A 14553-nucleotide genomic window follows, 5' to 3' on the forward strand; every position below is an offset into this window, starting at 1 on the left:
GATCTGCCAGCTGTTCCTTTCTCATCTCTTGGCTGTGATCTTAAAACACTAGAATGATTTCTGCTGCAGCTACCAAGTAACGGAGCAATTAACTGTGCCAAAGGTCTGCAGAGAAGGCCAAAAGGAGGAAAAAAGAAGGTGGTTCAAAGCTAGATGTCCCCCTCTCAGGGCCTCTGTTTTCATGCATATAAAACCTTTAATGTCACTGAAGAGATGCCATGCCTGAATTCATCAACTGGCTTTGGAAGTGCTCTGGGATGCTCTGGTGGAAGGCAGTGTAGGGAACAGGGCACACAGGGTTAGCTTATCCCTGCAGGTCCAAAAGGGAAGAAGCCAAGAGTGATGCTGGTAACCTGCAGCTGAGAGCCAGCTTCTTCTCCCCTTCCCAGGGAAGCCCTGCAGGCAATGAGGGGACTCCTTGATCTTTATCTGCCTCCCCCAAGCAGCTCTGTGGTAGGAAGAGTCAGTTGAGGTCACTGGTGGGTTCTCCCTCAGTTTGGGCAGTGGCTCTGAGCCAGGAGGTTCTCTTGAGGGCTGCTGGCTTTCAAAAGCTCTCCTGAGCTTGTAAGTGTGGAGTAAAAACCACCTGCCCTGCGAGTGAACAAGTGATCCTCTGAGCCCTTTGGGACCCCGTGGCTTGGGCTCAGCCCCTTGCTGTGGAGCTGCTGCTGCTCCTCCCTGAGCGCTTTGCTGCTTCTGCACTTACACTCAGCTCTGCAAATCAGTGGCTTATTAAATGATCTGCTGCCTTTGTTTCTCCCTGTGGCTGCAGGCTGTCTTACAATCTGTCTCTGCGCTCCCACGAGCACCCAAAGGCTTTTGCGATGGAGCGCTATGAGGAGGCTCGCCTTTACAAGCGCAAGTTGGAGAAGGAGAAGATTGAAGCAGAAGCAAAGATTGAAGCAGACCCCTTGCTGTTCTCAGATGACGTTTTCACCATTGAACCTTTGGTAAGTGATAGCTGAGAATCTCCTCCTCCTCCTCCTCCCTGAATGAGGTCACTCGGCAGATCCCCACCTCAGCTGGCTTGATGTGCCCAGAAAGAAGACATCAGGTTCCTGGTGAGGCTGGAGAGCTTGTTGCAAAAAGCATTGCGACCCTGTGAGCTCCTGGAAGGCAGCAGGAACCTGCCTAAAGCTGAGCTCTGCTGCAAGGGCTCGACATCAAGGGAGCTTGGTGTGTGTCCTTGCAGTGTCCAGAGGGGTCGGTTTCTGTAGGAAGGGGCACAGCTTACACGTGATGTGCGGGGCTTAGCAGAGGGTGTTGGAGCACTGTCAGTTCACAGATTGCCCTGAAGCGAAAAGGAGGCCAAATTCAGCCCAAGGTCATGGAAATGCCAAGCCCTCCCTGGAACCAGGACTTACAGCATGTCTGAGTCTCCCTTCCAGTGTCATCTGGGAGCCTGGACACAAGACTTTGAAATGGACTTTTTGAGTTCTATTGCACACAGGGACAGAAAATCTTTTTCTGTTTATGCAAGCAAACCCCCATGTCCTTCCATCAACCAGAGCCCTGACTATGAGTATTGGCACAGTGTGAGATGAAGAATCCCCGCTGTCTGCGCAGTGCAAAATCCCTCCTCATCTTGGAGTAGACCCTACAATAATCCCAGCCTCTGCTTTCTTTTAAAATAAGTTGAACTAAGTTTTTTCTTTCCAAGGAAGGGGATCATGTTCTCTTCTTGGTTACTCCTATAGCCAGTCTAAGGCCAAGAGCCACCAGTGTCAGCACAACAGCAGTTTCACACCACTGTAGCTGACAGCAGCATGATGTGACCAAGAGCTTGTGTCAGAGCAGTAGGAATATTGTAGAGTGGGAGCTGATCAGCTGAGCATTAAGAGCATCCTGCGGTGTGTTGAGCTGGTTTTGGAGTGTTTCCTCGGGCTCTTTGTGTTGTTCACTCCTTGCTCTAAGTAAAGGCTTACAGGTTGAAAAGAAGAAATGTGATATTGGAAGGTAAATCATTTGCTGTCTCTTTCTGTTTTAGGAGGGAGAGGTTGGGCCACATTCTTCAGCTGAAATCAAGGTGTCCTTTAAACCCCGAGACAGCCAAGTCTATAGAAAAGTGGCCTACTGTGCCATCTCAGGTACGGCTCCTTCTCCTCTTTCTCTCACCCACAGTGAGGGGGAAGTGCAAATACTCTTCCAGCCCACTGGGCTCCCGTGGAAGTGATGGGAAGGGTCCAAGGTCAGCAGGGCAGTGCTGGCTCATGTGCACTGTCCCTGCAGCTTCCTGGTGGTCTCCCATGCAAGGCCAGGGCTCAGGACACTGATCCCGGAACAATCCAAGCAGTGCATGGATAAGCTTTCATGCCATGGGTTTGCCAGTATTTCCTCAAAGGCCCAAAGAGCTACACAGCAGAACAGCTTTAGGGAATGGGCACTAAGCCCCTCTTAGAGCACTGACCTCCAGGATGGCTCCTCATTACATGGATCCATCATCAGGTGGTAGGAGCTGAGGTAGAAATGTGCTCCCTGAGCCCGAATCTACTCCCCCTGCCCAGATAACAGTAGACCAGAGGTGGCTGAGCCCTGCTGAGCCCAGGCTGTCTGCAGAAGGACCACCCCTGGCCAGCACCTGCTTCTCTCCCTGCATGGGAATTGTCACCTTCTGGCTCTCAGGCTGAGGTGCATCCAGGTGGTGGCCACTGGGCTTGCTGTGCTCAGCTCCCAGGAGTGCTCTCAAGTCCTTTTCTGGGAGCAGTTATCATTGCCCCCCACCCCGAGTCACCCCCTCACAGAGGTGGTGGCTTTGCTGTGCCCACACAGGGCAGGGAACACTCGCAGGGCACAGCGTGGTTCAGGTTCCCCTGTCCTTCCTCTCTGTCTCTGCATGGTGCTGCTTAGTGTTTTTCACCTTAAAGTGGGAGATGGCTGTCAGGTTTCCATCCAGGGAATACTCTGGGTTTGCCCATCTACAAGAAAGAGGTGGGAGGCCTATGGTCCTCCAGCAGCCAGGCTCCCATTCTGGAGGGTGCTGCAATCCCCTAACCCAGCCACTCTGTTGCCTTCCTTCCTGCTCCAAGCTGATGGATACAAATGTCATGAAACAGCTTTTTATTTAGACAGTAATTGTGCAGGGATAACTCAACAAATGCCATCTACAGTAATTACTCAGGGCTCACGCTAACGAACCCCCCTGCCATGGGCAGAGACACCTTCCACTAGCCCAGATTGCTCTGAGCCCCGTCCAGCCTGGCCTTGAACACTGCCAGGGACGGGGCAGCCACAGCTTCCCTGGGCAACCTGTGCCAGGGTCTCACCACCTCCATAGGGAAGAATTTCTTTTGTATATCTAACCTAAATTTCCCCTCTTTCAATTGTCCCCATTACTCCTTGTCCTGTCACTACAGAAATCATGTTTTAAACTTGGCATTGCTTTTTCAGGGTGCAAACTGGTGGCTAAATGGGAAACAAGCCCAAGGGGTGGGTTAGAAATTGGAAGCTAGCCCCAAGGCGTATCACCTGAGGGAAGAGAAGGGTCCATCTCTTCCCCTGGAACATCAGGAGCTGGTCTCACCCATCTTGGAGTCAGGGACTAGCATTGAGGCAGCCTGGAAAAAGCAGGATAAGAGAGTAAGAATTACTGTACTGAAATGGAAATCTCTCCCCAGGCCGTGAGATCAGGCTGCCCCTGCGCCTCACAGGGGAAGGCCTCGGGCCCTGCCTCCAATTCAAGTTTGCGGAATTGGACATGGGGAGAGTTTTCGTTGGAGAAGCCTACAGCTATGAGGTGAGCAGCAGGGGCTGGGGTGGATCCTGATGGCTCCTGGGGCAGAGGGAGCCTGGTGGACCTGTGGAATTTCTGGCAATTCGGGCAGTTGTGAGCAGGGAATATTTGACATACTAGTCAAATCTGGGGAATTTCACAGAATCTGGATCCTTTTCCGAGGTCTGAAAGGTGTTGTCTGTTGTTCATGAAGCCCCAATTCCTGCTTTTTGGCAACCTCCCTTGGAGATCAGCTGGGATGCTTTCTCCAAAACAACTCCTCAACACATGAAAGCAACACTGGGTCAAAAAGCTGAAGTGTTCAGAGGCTTCTGTTCCAGCCTCAGACTCAAGGCATCTTTGTGCTTGGGCTGTTCAAGAGCAGCTGGAACAAACTGGCTGTGTTTGAGCTTGAGTCCACTGCAAGAGAGAGCAACTGAAAAAGGTGGAAAATGAGGCACTACACCATCCCAGACACTTTCAGAAGCTTTGCCATGGCAGGGAAGGACACACGGAGTTGTTTTCTTACCAAAAGATTGTGCTCTCTCTGCATTTTTGATGCTGATACTTTATTGTTTTTCACTATCAATATACTAATTTCATTACATGAGAAAAGGTGAATGAGTAGATGATACTGTTAGTGGTGTCCTAAGCAGCTACACTGCAGGTAAACCTCAGCTCAGCATGGGATCCCCAAGTGCAAGTTGTAACACAAGTAACACGCATGAGAGGAGAGTAGTTTTCAAGTTTCAAGGCAGAGGTTGAATACGGGAATATTTTCAACAGCAGCTGCAAAGCTACAAAATGAGGGACATCCCTCTGTTTCTGCCTCAACTGTTCTGACAGGTTTTGCCAGGCTAACAATTGGGGAAAGAATTCCAAAGCAGATGGATAAGTCCATGGCAATGGCAAGGTTTCCCCATGGCTGTGTAGACATGAGAGAGCAACTCTTTAGAAGAGGTGGAGCTGCTGTGCACCTCACACTCATCCTTTCTTGACATGTCTGGCTGAGCAAGGTCTAAGAAACTATCAGATTAAAGAAAAAATACAATAATCCCAAATGATCTACCCTAGCAGAGCTGGGGAGAGCTTCTGAAGTTGGTGATAGCACTGTTCTGAGGTGTCTTCTACACGCAATAAACTGGTTGGCTGCCATGGAAGCTGCATGTGTGCTGCCCTTGCCAGGGTGGGGCACCCCTGGAGCAGCAGCAGCTCTGTGGGGATTCACTGCGTGGCTGCAACTGCCCCACGTTGCTCCTCAGGCCGGGTCTGAATGAACTTGGCGATGCTGGCCAGGAGTGACCTGCTCCGTGTCCCTGGGATAACCCAGGAGTGACTCTGCTTATGTGAAGTTATTGCTGCTTTGCATGAAAACCCAAAGGCAGAACTTGTCCTGTTGTACTTTTTTGGCTTCTGCCATGTAGCAGCACACAGCATCTTCTGCCTTTCCAGGGGTTAATCATTTATTAGAAAGCAACTCAGCCTTCTATAAGAAAGGAAGGTCGCTCATGTATTTCCATTTTACTTTCTTGCTGCTGCAGGCAATCCTGATTAACAAAGGAGCTATCAAAGCTCCCTTCGAGCTCATCCCTCCAACCACAGCCTACGGCTCCTGCTTCACCTTTCAGCCCCAGAAGGGCATCGTTCCACCCAATGGACTCCTGCCCATCCAGATCTTCTTCAGTTCCACCACCCTGGGGGAGTTCGAGGAAGAATTCAATTTCAATGTGATGGAATCCCCTAAGCCTGTGACCTTGACTGTCAGGTGAGGAGGGCTCTGGGACCTTGGTGGGCACGTCTGTAGCTGTCTCTGGGTAATCATCTCCCACCTGCCTCATTTGGTGGTGGAGCAGAGAAAAAAGGTGTTGTCCAAGGTCTTAGTCTTGGCTCTGATGCTGGCATCCCCTTAGTGTGGGGATGCCTTCTGCCCAGTGCAGGTACCCAGGAGCTGGAGTGACTCCTTCCTGCAGGGATCTCCCTCTGCCTTGGCCGTGGCAGGCAGTGGGAAGGCATCAGCTCTGGGCGGTTGCTGGTCTGGGATGTCCCCTCTGAACACCCAGCAAGGCCCCCAGGGCTTTGGAGATGGGCCAGCCTGGGTGATTCCGCAACCAGAAGAAGTGGTTCTAAAATCCTCTGTTAATGATCCATGCCAAAGGGGCAGCAGCAGCCTCACATCATCCCTCGTGCCCGGGCATGGGCACAGGCTGTGCTCCCGGCTCCTGTGCAGGGAGTGCTCTGGTGCCTCCTTTCCACAGCAGGAAGGGGCTGGGGTGGGAGATGGGGAGCTCTGCAGCAGCAAGGACTGTCACAAGGACTTGGGCATCCTCCCATGGGCTGGTGCCATTGCAAAAGATCATCCTCGCCCAGCAAAGGGGAGAAGGGGTGATGACAGGGGAGGCAAAGCTCCCTTCTCAGCACCACAGCAGCATGAGGGCTTGTCCCAGCTAGTCTGAACCACGGGCTGGTGGGGTAATGTGGTGTAGGCAGGAAAGCTGATGCTGGGAGCTCTGGAGCTTTGGAAGTGGCTGTGTCTGGGCCGCTGTTGGGAGGCATTGAATCAAGGTAGTAAAGAAACAAAAGGAATCTGCAGTCCATTTTACCAATAATATAAGGGAAATGGATAAAACATGACAAGAAGGTTATTACTTTGCAAGAGAAAAGTAGTAAGTTGGTCCTTCTCCTAAGGCAGGGGCACAGAGCCATCTCTGGGTGTGTGTACAGGGTCCTCCATGGGGCCAGCAGCACTTTGGGGGCACGCCCTGCCTGCCGTGGTGCCCTGAGCCCCATCAGCAGCTGTCGGATGCTGTGCTGAGCACAGGGTGCTGGGCTGGTTCGACACCCACGGGGCTCTGACACCAGCTTTGACCCACCTGGGCTGGAAGGACGGCCGAAGGCTTTGCAGTTCCCTTTAACCAAGCCATTGCCTCCTCTGTCCTCGTCCTCACAGTGGCCACGTCACCGGACTGAGCCTGCATTTCAGCACAAGTGGCCTTGACTTCAATGACGTCTCCTTCGGTGAGTGTTCCCTGGGCTTGGACGCAGCAGGAGGGATCTGTGCCTTGCCAAAATGGAGCACTTGACAGAAGAACATCTGTCACTCGTGCCCTTCCATGGCAGCCTGCAGGGTGTTAACTCCAGGGCTGCTGATGGCATTTTGCCATCGTGAGATCCGAAAGGACCAAAGGAATAGAAAGTCAGTATTTTCTGGTGTCCCTCGTAGTCTCTTCTGCTCCAATCTCCCAGTCCCAAGGCAGCAACCTGGGATCAGTGTCCAAGTGACAATTCACTGCTCACTGAGCTGCTCAGTGAGCTGTCATTCAGATAACAAAGAGCTAAACTCCAAGCACAGGTTCATCCTACCAGGATATTCACAGCAGAAATCACGAGATGCTTGGTGCCTACACGGCCATTTGTGTCATTTCCTAGGCTTTCCTCAGACCTTGTCGTGCCGCCTGATCAACAGCTCCGTGGTGCCCATCACCTTCCATCTTCGCATTCCTGAGGACGGCCAGGGACAGCCCAGCCTTACCAGCTTTGATCAAGTGAAAAACAACGCTCAGCCCTCCTGGGAAAGAGGCACACTGGCTCAATGTTACGAGAAGCCAATGGAATTCTCCATAACACCCAGCACAGGGACCATCCCTGCTGAGGGATCCCAGGAGATCAGGGTATGGGAGGAGTCTGGCCACACATGGGTCAGGAGGTGGGGCTGAAGCCTCACTGGGATGTGGGAGGGCTTTAGTGCTGCCGGTTCTCAGCGTGTGCAAGGGAGGGATCTGCACTGGTGTGGGAGCTGGGTTACATGGAATGTTCCTGAAGGAGCACCATTTAGTCTCCAAAATCATAAGCTGAGATCACATGGTCAACAGAAGCCATGTGTGTTTTGTTTTTGAGCGTGACTTCTTTGACTGAGAACAGGCAGAGGAAGTATGAGGACAGAAGGTGGCTGTTAGAGAGATGCCACTGTATAAAGCAGTTTGCTTTTCTTCCCGGTCTCATTTCTCCTCTCCCGGGGAGCAGAATGAGTTGTGATCACTGCGGGGATCCCCAGTGAGGAAAGAAAAAACTCGGCAGCCATGAACTGCCCAGCATCTGCAGGAGCACACTTTGCCCTCAGCTTCCTGCTGAAAAGCTGATCTCATTCTGTCCAAGTCAACACATTTCCTTTGCATTTATGTTATTGTAGTCAAATGAAAAATGGGCCCCTAATTTGAAGACAGTGGTGAATAGAGCTTTAGTCTCATTATATGTGATTATGTATAATGCTTTAATTCTATTTGTATGTATAATGCTTTAATTTAGCCACCTATGCCCTGACAGCTGCAAGGTTTGTTTAACAAATTCAGTATTGCCAGAAGGCTTGTGTTACTCCCAGAGACTGTGCTCTATGCATGGGCCAGCAGAAGAATTAAGGCAAAATCCTCCCTTTCCTTACTGCAAAACAGGAACTGGAGGAGACCACACATGGGTAATGAGCTTCTGGGACAAGGGAAGTATTTGCTGCTTTTCTCTTCCACCAGGTCACACTGTGTTCCAATGACGAGGGACAATATGACTGTGATATGGTGGTGGACGTGGATGGATTTGGCAAGGAGCTGTTGGCTCTGCGCCTCAAAGCCAGGTACCAGTGCTTTCCTTGCAGCTGCTTGTCCTTCCCCGTGCACCCGCCACCAGCACAGTGCCTTGCTTGGGGTTTGCTGGCTGCAGCTCCAGGAGAAGGCTTGCTCGAGAAGCTGGTTCTGCCCAGCTAGATAGGAGAACAGCAGTGCTTGGAAAGCAGCCCGTGGTGAGAAGCACCCCTGCTCAGAGACAGATATGGCCCTGGGCCTTTTTCTATGGGGAACAGGAATGACATTATTTATTGGCCTGGCTTTTGCTGCTTGAGGTGTAAAAAATTCCCGAGGTCCTCCTGTCCTCCTTCCTGCAAGAGGTGGGCTTGTGCTGGGTTCCAACCACACTGCAGCACTGGTTTGGGACACATGAGCAGCCTGCTGAGAGCTGGGGTCTGGCTTAGTTAACGAGGGCACATGGCAATGGGAAAGAGGCTCCTGGCAGGAGTGGGGAGAGCAAAAGAAAGGCAAGATCTTATGAGGGGAAAGTAGTCCTGGATGTGGCAGGTGGGCTCAGGTTTCCCTGCTTCCCTCTGGCTCTTTTGAGCATTAACATTCTCAGACTTAACGCAGATGTTGCTGTTGCTGCAGCCAAATTCCCTCCTGTGGTGCTGCCGTGGGAGTCAGTTCAATGACAAGAGGGATGCAGTTCCCTGGTGCCGTTCCCTCTCCCAGGCAGAGCCGTCCAGTCAGTGCCTGGGCTGCAGTTTTGTAAAGCAAGTGCCAACGGGGACGGACCTGGGACCCGTGAGGTGCAGCAGCAAGGGAGCTGTAGGAACTGGGAGGGTGATCACCCACTCCCTAGGGCAGGTGGTGGCTCGTGCCCTCAACACTGGGCAAACAACTGAGTTTTCTGGCAGGGCAACAGCACCCTGGGAGAGAAGGGAATTGTTTTTCCTGAGACACTGGAGTCTTGTGTTCCTTGAGCCTTGGTGAGCACTGACCCTCAATGGGAAGGCTCCGTGCTCTGCCCGGGCACTTGGCAGCCTCTGCAGTGCTGAGTCTCAGGGTTTGCCCCTCCTTGACAAGACGTGTTTGAGTGGAAAGACATGAAAGGTGATTTATCTCTCTAGGGGTATTAAACGTCTGTTAGACAGTGACAAATGTCTTATGCTCCATTCCATGCTCTGCGGGGTGAACGCTCTCCATTCTCTCAGTATCTCTCATTCCCTCGGGGTCATCTCTTTGCCCAGATGTGTCGTTCCTGAGCTGCGTTTGCTCACCTCCACCCTCGACTGTGGACTGTGCTCTGCAAAGGTCCCTTGCCAGAAGAAGCTGACCCTTGTGAACCCGAGCCCCCTTCCAGGATGCTACAGAATTCTCCCTCAGGTTTGGCATCTCATCCATCTCCTCCTCTCAAATACTATTGAGAGGTTTATTAGGGAAAAATGGGGTTCGGATAAGACCTTGCTGGCTTCTGTTCAGACTTAAAGATGCACTGAGAACAGGATTCTACCTGAATGTAAACTTTAGGAAGCGGTTAAATTGGAACCTACCTGAATATCAACTTTAGGAAGCATTTTAATCTCTTCAGGAAGCAGTTTATATTCTAGTGTTTGGGGTGTTTTCTTGTGAGAGATCTTAGAAGGTTGTGAAAAGCTGCTGCAAGGAGGCTGCCAGCACAGGAGTGGGTGTCTGTGGATGCAGCAGCTGTTGGACCCTCTGAGGATGCTAATCCCCCCAACAATTCTTGCATCTTTTTTTGTGCCTTTCAGCTTTTTCCTGGGGATTTTTAAAAAACGTGTGTGAGTTGCCATTGTGGTAGATGTTAAGGAGTTTAAAGTTTCCTCAAAGGTCCCTCTGAAGTTGCACTTGATTCTGTCCCTCTAGAGAGACCAAGAGGCCGCTGCTCTGTGGTACTCCAGCCCCAAGCCGTGTGGGATTATCAAGGGTCACGACTCGGTGGAGATCCCAATTACAGCTGAAGCCCAGGCAGTGGGTGCTCATTCCATCCTGGTGGATATCGCCGTGTTCGGGAAGGAAAGATCCCCACTGGTGAGTGTGAGGGGAGACATGTGCCTTTGTGCAGCTCATCCTGGGGGGGGTGAGGGGTGAAGTGTACAGGGATTCTTCCAGGGAAAGCAGGGACATGTACATGGCTGGCGTGGACAAGGACAGAAGGCATTGGTGGCATAAGCAGCTTATGCTGGAAAAGAGGAAGAGTGGAGTCCTCCCAGGGAGTAATCTCAGCATGTAGTTAATCTAAGCTGAAATCGAGGATCATTTTATTTAATTAATCTTCCATTTAAAATGCTGGTAACTGTGAAAACATCTCTTTTAAAATGTCATCTCTCTGAACACAAAAGGAGGATTTCTGGGAACCTTCAGCTTTCTGTGTCAGAAAAAGTGGTTGCAGGGAATTAAACTTATATTCAAGCAAATGGAAATGACAATGCCAAATCCCCTGGATGGCACCAAACATCTCAAGCCGGGCCATTGCCATTGTGCACGTAAAGCAGTCAACAGGAAGGCCAGGCAGTGCAGGCTGTGCAGGGGAGCCTGACTTTTAACAAAACACTTGCTCATAACTATCAGGCTGCTTCCCTTAAAGAGCAGGGTTTGTCCCCACCAGAATAACCAGTTGTTTAACTGTCAGACTGTTTTTAACTACAGGTTTCTTGCAAAGCTTTTACCTTTGGGCCAACAGTTTACAGTTTGAAAGATTGCCAGACTTTAATCTTTTTTTAATTTGGAGAGGAATATGTCAAATTTTTCCTAAAAGGCCAGCATTTTAACTGGAGTGTCATATCTGTCCCTAGAGAAATGACTTGAGTGCGATTGAGCTGTTTAAGCTTTCTTAACTTTCCCTGTTGTGTGAGTTTGGTTTTTTTAAATCTCTCTTACCTTCTCCCTGGAACAGCAAATGCGTTTAATGTGCACTGGAAAGACACCCCTTGTCTATGCAAGTGTGAATAAGATAAACTTCGGCAAGATCCGAGTGTTACAGGACACTTCCCAAACTCTCCAGCTGTGCAATCAGGGGCTCATCCCTGCAGCCTTCAGATTAGAGACCGTAAGTGTCTGTGGGGCTGTTTTCCAGTGAAACTCCCTGGTCAGTAGCAGCCCAGGACTTGGATTTTATATGTAAGGTTTCTCTGTCACTCTGTGGCAGAGAGGAGGCAAGAGATTCCATCTGAGGCAAGAGGAGCCTGGCTCTGCAGGTGGTTTTAGCTGGGACAACCTTCAGTGAAATAGTTTGCAGAGTTGTAGGAGCAGAAGCGAGTCTGCATTGTGGTTACAAGTTCACCCTTTATTTTGTGGAAGGTATTTAACGGTGCAAGTCACGTTTTTGGAGCTCTGAGATGAAGAGAAGCCTGTGGCCCTTTGCTCCTGAGAGGGCGAGGACTTCCCCATGGTTTCCTCATACCATCTACATTTGCTTTGTGCCAAAGTGCTGTTAATGGTAGAGACCAGGGTGTGAGGTCTGTCCTCAAGCTCCGGGTGGGGAGAGGACTTTCTCCCTCCTGGGGGTCAGAGCAGCCGGGCTATTGCACACAAATCCACCTGCGGGGGTTGTGCACCCCTGGAGCCTGTGGCCTCCGTAGCCTTGCAGAGTATCTGGAGAGCAGCTGCAGAGAAAGGCTATTTAATTCGTGGAGGCTGCACAGGGCAGAAGGAGCTGGGGCTGCTCCCCTGGCAGGGGGAGCTGAGCTGGTGCAGCAGAGCTGGTGCAGCCAGCGGGGCTGGGCTGGCTGGGATGTGCTCCCCGCTGCGGGGGTGTCTGGGAGGGGCTTGGAAACAGGCTTGGGGGGAGGTTTGTTCTCCTCCATGCTGAGTTGGGTGGACTGCTGCAGCTGGTTGAAAGCAGCCCCGACATGGTGGCTGTGGTTGTGTCTGTGGATAAAGCATCAGACAGTGGGAGAGAGTCCAGGCTCAGCCTCCTGGACCAAGGAGGAGGAGAGCGAGTTTTCCACTTGCTGCTTTCCCAAGTGTCTGAGGAGTAAATGTAACCTCCAAGTGAAGGTTTTCAGGGGCAGCTTTCTTCACCTCCACAATGAAATTCTGCTCTCCACCCCTGCAGAGAGCAAGCCACCTCGGATGGGTGGTGCTGGCGTGGAAGTGATAGTTTTTGCATGCTCATACCAGGCCGGGACCTGCCGAGCTGTGTCTGTACAGCTGTCCCAGTGTAAAGCCTTCCCTCCCTGCCCAGGGCAGCTTGCAGCTTTCTTACCCCATCCATAGAGGGAAGTCCATGAGAAAGCAGAGGACCAGAGTGTTTGGGAAGGCTGGGCCATGCCCACAGGGCAGTCTTCTTTCTCCTTACTGTTTTCCTGCCCTGCTATAACCATTTAGAGCTGGCTTTTCCAAAGCAGAGGGCTCTGGGGCACCTCTTTGCAGCTGATGATCAGTGGGAAGCCAGGGCTTTGGTCCTGCAGGGGCGAGGACTTTGGTGCTGGGCTTTTGCTCAAGTGGTTTTGCAGAGTTAGTCTTCAGGCTCTCAGCAGTATCCTCCAGCTGTGTGGCTGCTGTGGTGGGATTTGAGCAGTCGTGGCTTTCTGCAGCCTTGAGCCTTTGTGAAAACCCAGCTCTTTGTGGGCAAGCCAGGAGAGAGAAAGTAGCTTCCCTTGGCACACACTCCAAGACTGGAGAGGGAATAACCTTCTCCTGAGGAGGAGCATCCCTTGGGTTGGCCAAAACTTAAAAGTCTGTTAAAATGGGTTAAAGGAGGGTAAACTACAGGTTGTATAAGCTCTGCTCTTGCCCAGACACAGTAGCTTAGATTTAGGGAAATGAAGCCTTTACGATTTTTATCCTCCTCTCTGTAGTCGTTCCTTTTCTCACACCCCACAAGTCACCAGGGTCCATGGTTTCCATCCTAAATGCATGTTTGGCTTGTCTTACAGGGTGACAAATGCTGGAGTATTGAACCCAGCGAAGGAGTGGTCCCTGCCAAGGCTGAGATTCCTGTGGTTGTCACTGCACACCTGGATGACACAAGGAAATTTGAGGACAGCATGAAGCTGTTCATTGAGAATAGCCTTATCAGCATCACCCCCATCGAGGCTGTCGGCATTGGCACCACAATTACCATCGACAAACCGTTTGCTCCGGAGCTGAATTTGGAACCCCAGTTCAAGTAAGAGATCTCTTAACTCCTGCCTCTCCTCTTGGCTCAGCAAGGAGCAGTTATGCTGTAGACTTTCAGGCTAAATCTTCTTCAGTGCTCCCAGCCTTGGCTCTGTTTCCCTGAAGCCAGAGATTCCTTTAGAAACATGTTTAGAAAAATGCTCAGGTTCCTTAAATTATTAGAGAGACGCCTCTGCCCAAATTAAGGGGCAAACAAGACTGTATGCCAAAGTCAGTAGTATGGATTTTTATTTAACAGTAAATGTGAGGTAGAGAGAGACAGAAAGAAATTGGAAAAAGAGAGAAGGGGGAGAGAAAGAGAATGACAGAGAGACAGATTAAGTAGAGAAAATATCACCGCTCCATGGATTCCAATGGCATCCCATTGATGCTCTTCTTGTGGCCTTCTTGGTGGTGAAGTGTTCTCAAAGTGATGGTTTCCATCTGGATCCATTAAGGGAAGCCCAGGATGGTGAGGGAAAAAGCCCATGGTGATGAAGGAAGTCCCCTGTGGTGAGGGAAGACGTGGAAATACTACATTACCAGTATAAACCTATTTCTCTTTGCAATAATGACATCAGAAGGGCATCAGACATTATTTCTGGTCCACATTAAGAGTGGGAAATGAGGACAGTCTCCAAGCTATTAACACCTCAGATTGCTCACTAAGAGCACTTGACTGCCAGGAAATAGCAGCTCCCATGACCTTTTCCATCTCTGCTTCTCCTCCAGCCTCGTTCCCTGCATTTTCCGGTTCAACGTCACAAACAAGGGGCGGCGGTTCCAGCGGCTGTGCTGGGGCACAGAAGGTTTCAGCACCTTTCGACAGCGTCATCGTCTCCCTGCCCTCAGTGTCCCCAAGGGCAAAAACGCTCCCCAGAGACCCACCACCCCCGTATTTAAGCTGCGGCCACTGAATATGAATCTGGAGCCAGGCGAGACTATGGAGCTGGTGCTGGAAGGCTTCTCCAGCACTGTCCAGGTGAGGTCGCTGCCAAGGGCTGAGCCTTCCCCATCAGGTCCCCTCTACTGGGGCTTCTCCTGGAGCCCCTTGACATTTGCCTGGGAAAATGAGCAAGGGCCTTCAAGACAGTGTTTAAGGCTACAGGTTTCCATGGCGGCACCAGTGGCTTTCCTTGCTGGCCACCATCAGTTGCTAAGGCTTTT

General features: G+C 51.1%; 1 protein-coding gene across 1 annotated transcript; it reads left to right on the forward strand.

Annotated features, from left to right (window-relative positions):
* Window positions 1-824: 824 nt before the first annotated feature.
* LOC113961999 (hydrocephalus-inducing protein-like) lies at window positions 825-14373 on the forward strand (the record flags this gene model as incomplete). Its single annotated transcript, XM_027672800.1, has 12 exons — window positions 825-950; window positions 1988-2087; window positions 3615-3733; window positions 5251-5474; window positions 6657-6724; window positions 7136-7377; window positions 8230-8330; window positions 9513-9648; window positions 10150-10314; window positions 11180-11332; window positions 13164-13396; window positions 14119-14373. Coding segments are annotated over exons 1-12 (1922 nt in total), but the record flags the coding sequence as incomplete, so codon positions are not given.
* Window positions 14374-14553: the final 180 nt, after the last annotated feature.

This window comes from Neopelma chrysocephalum, unplaced genomic scaffold (assembly GCF_003984885.1).
Source record: "Neopelma chrysocephalum unplaced genomic scaffold, ASM398488v2 Primary Assembly neopelma1_97933, whole genome shotgun sequence".
Classification (NCBI taxonomy): domain Eukaryota; kingdom Metazoa; phylum Chordata; class Aves; order Passeriformes; family Pipridae; genus Neopelma; species Neopelma chrysocephalum.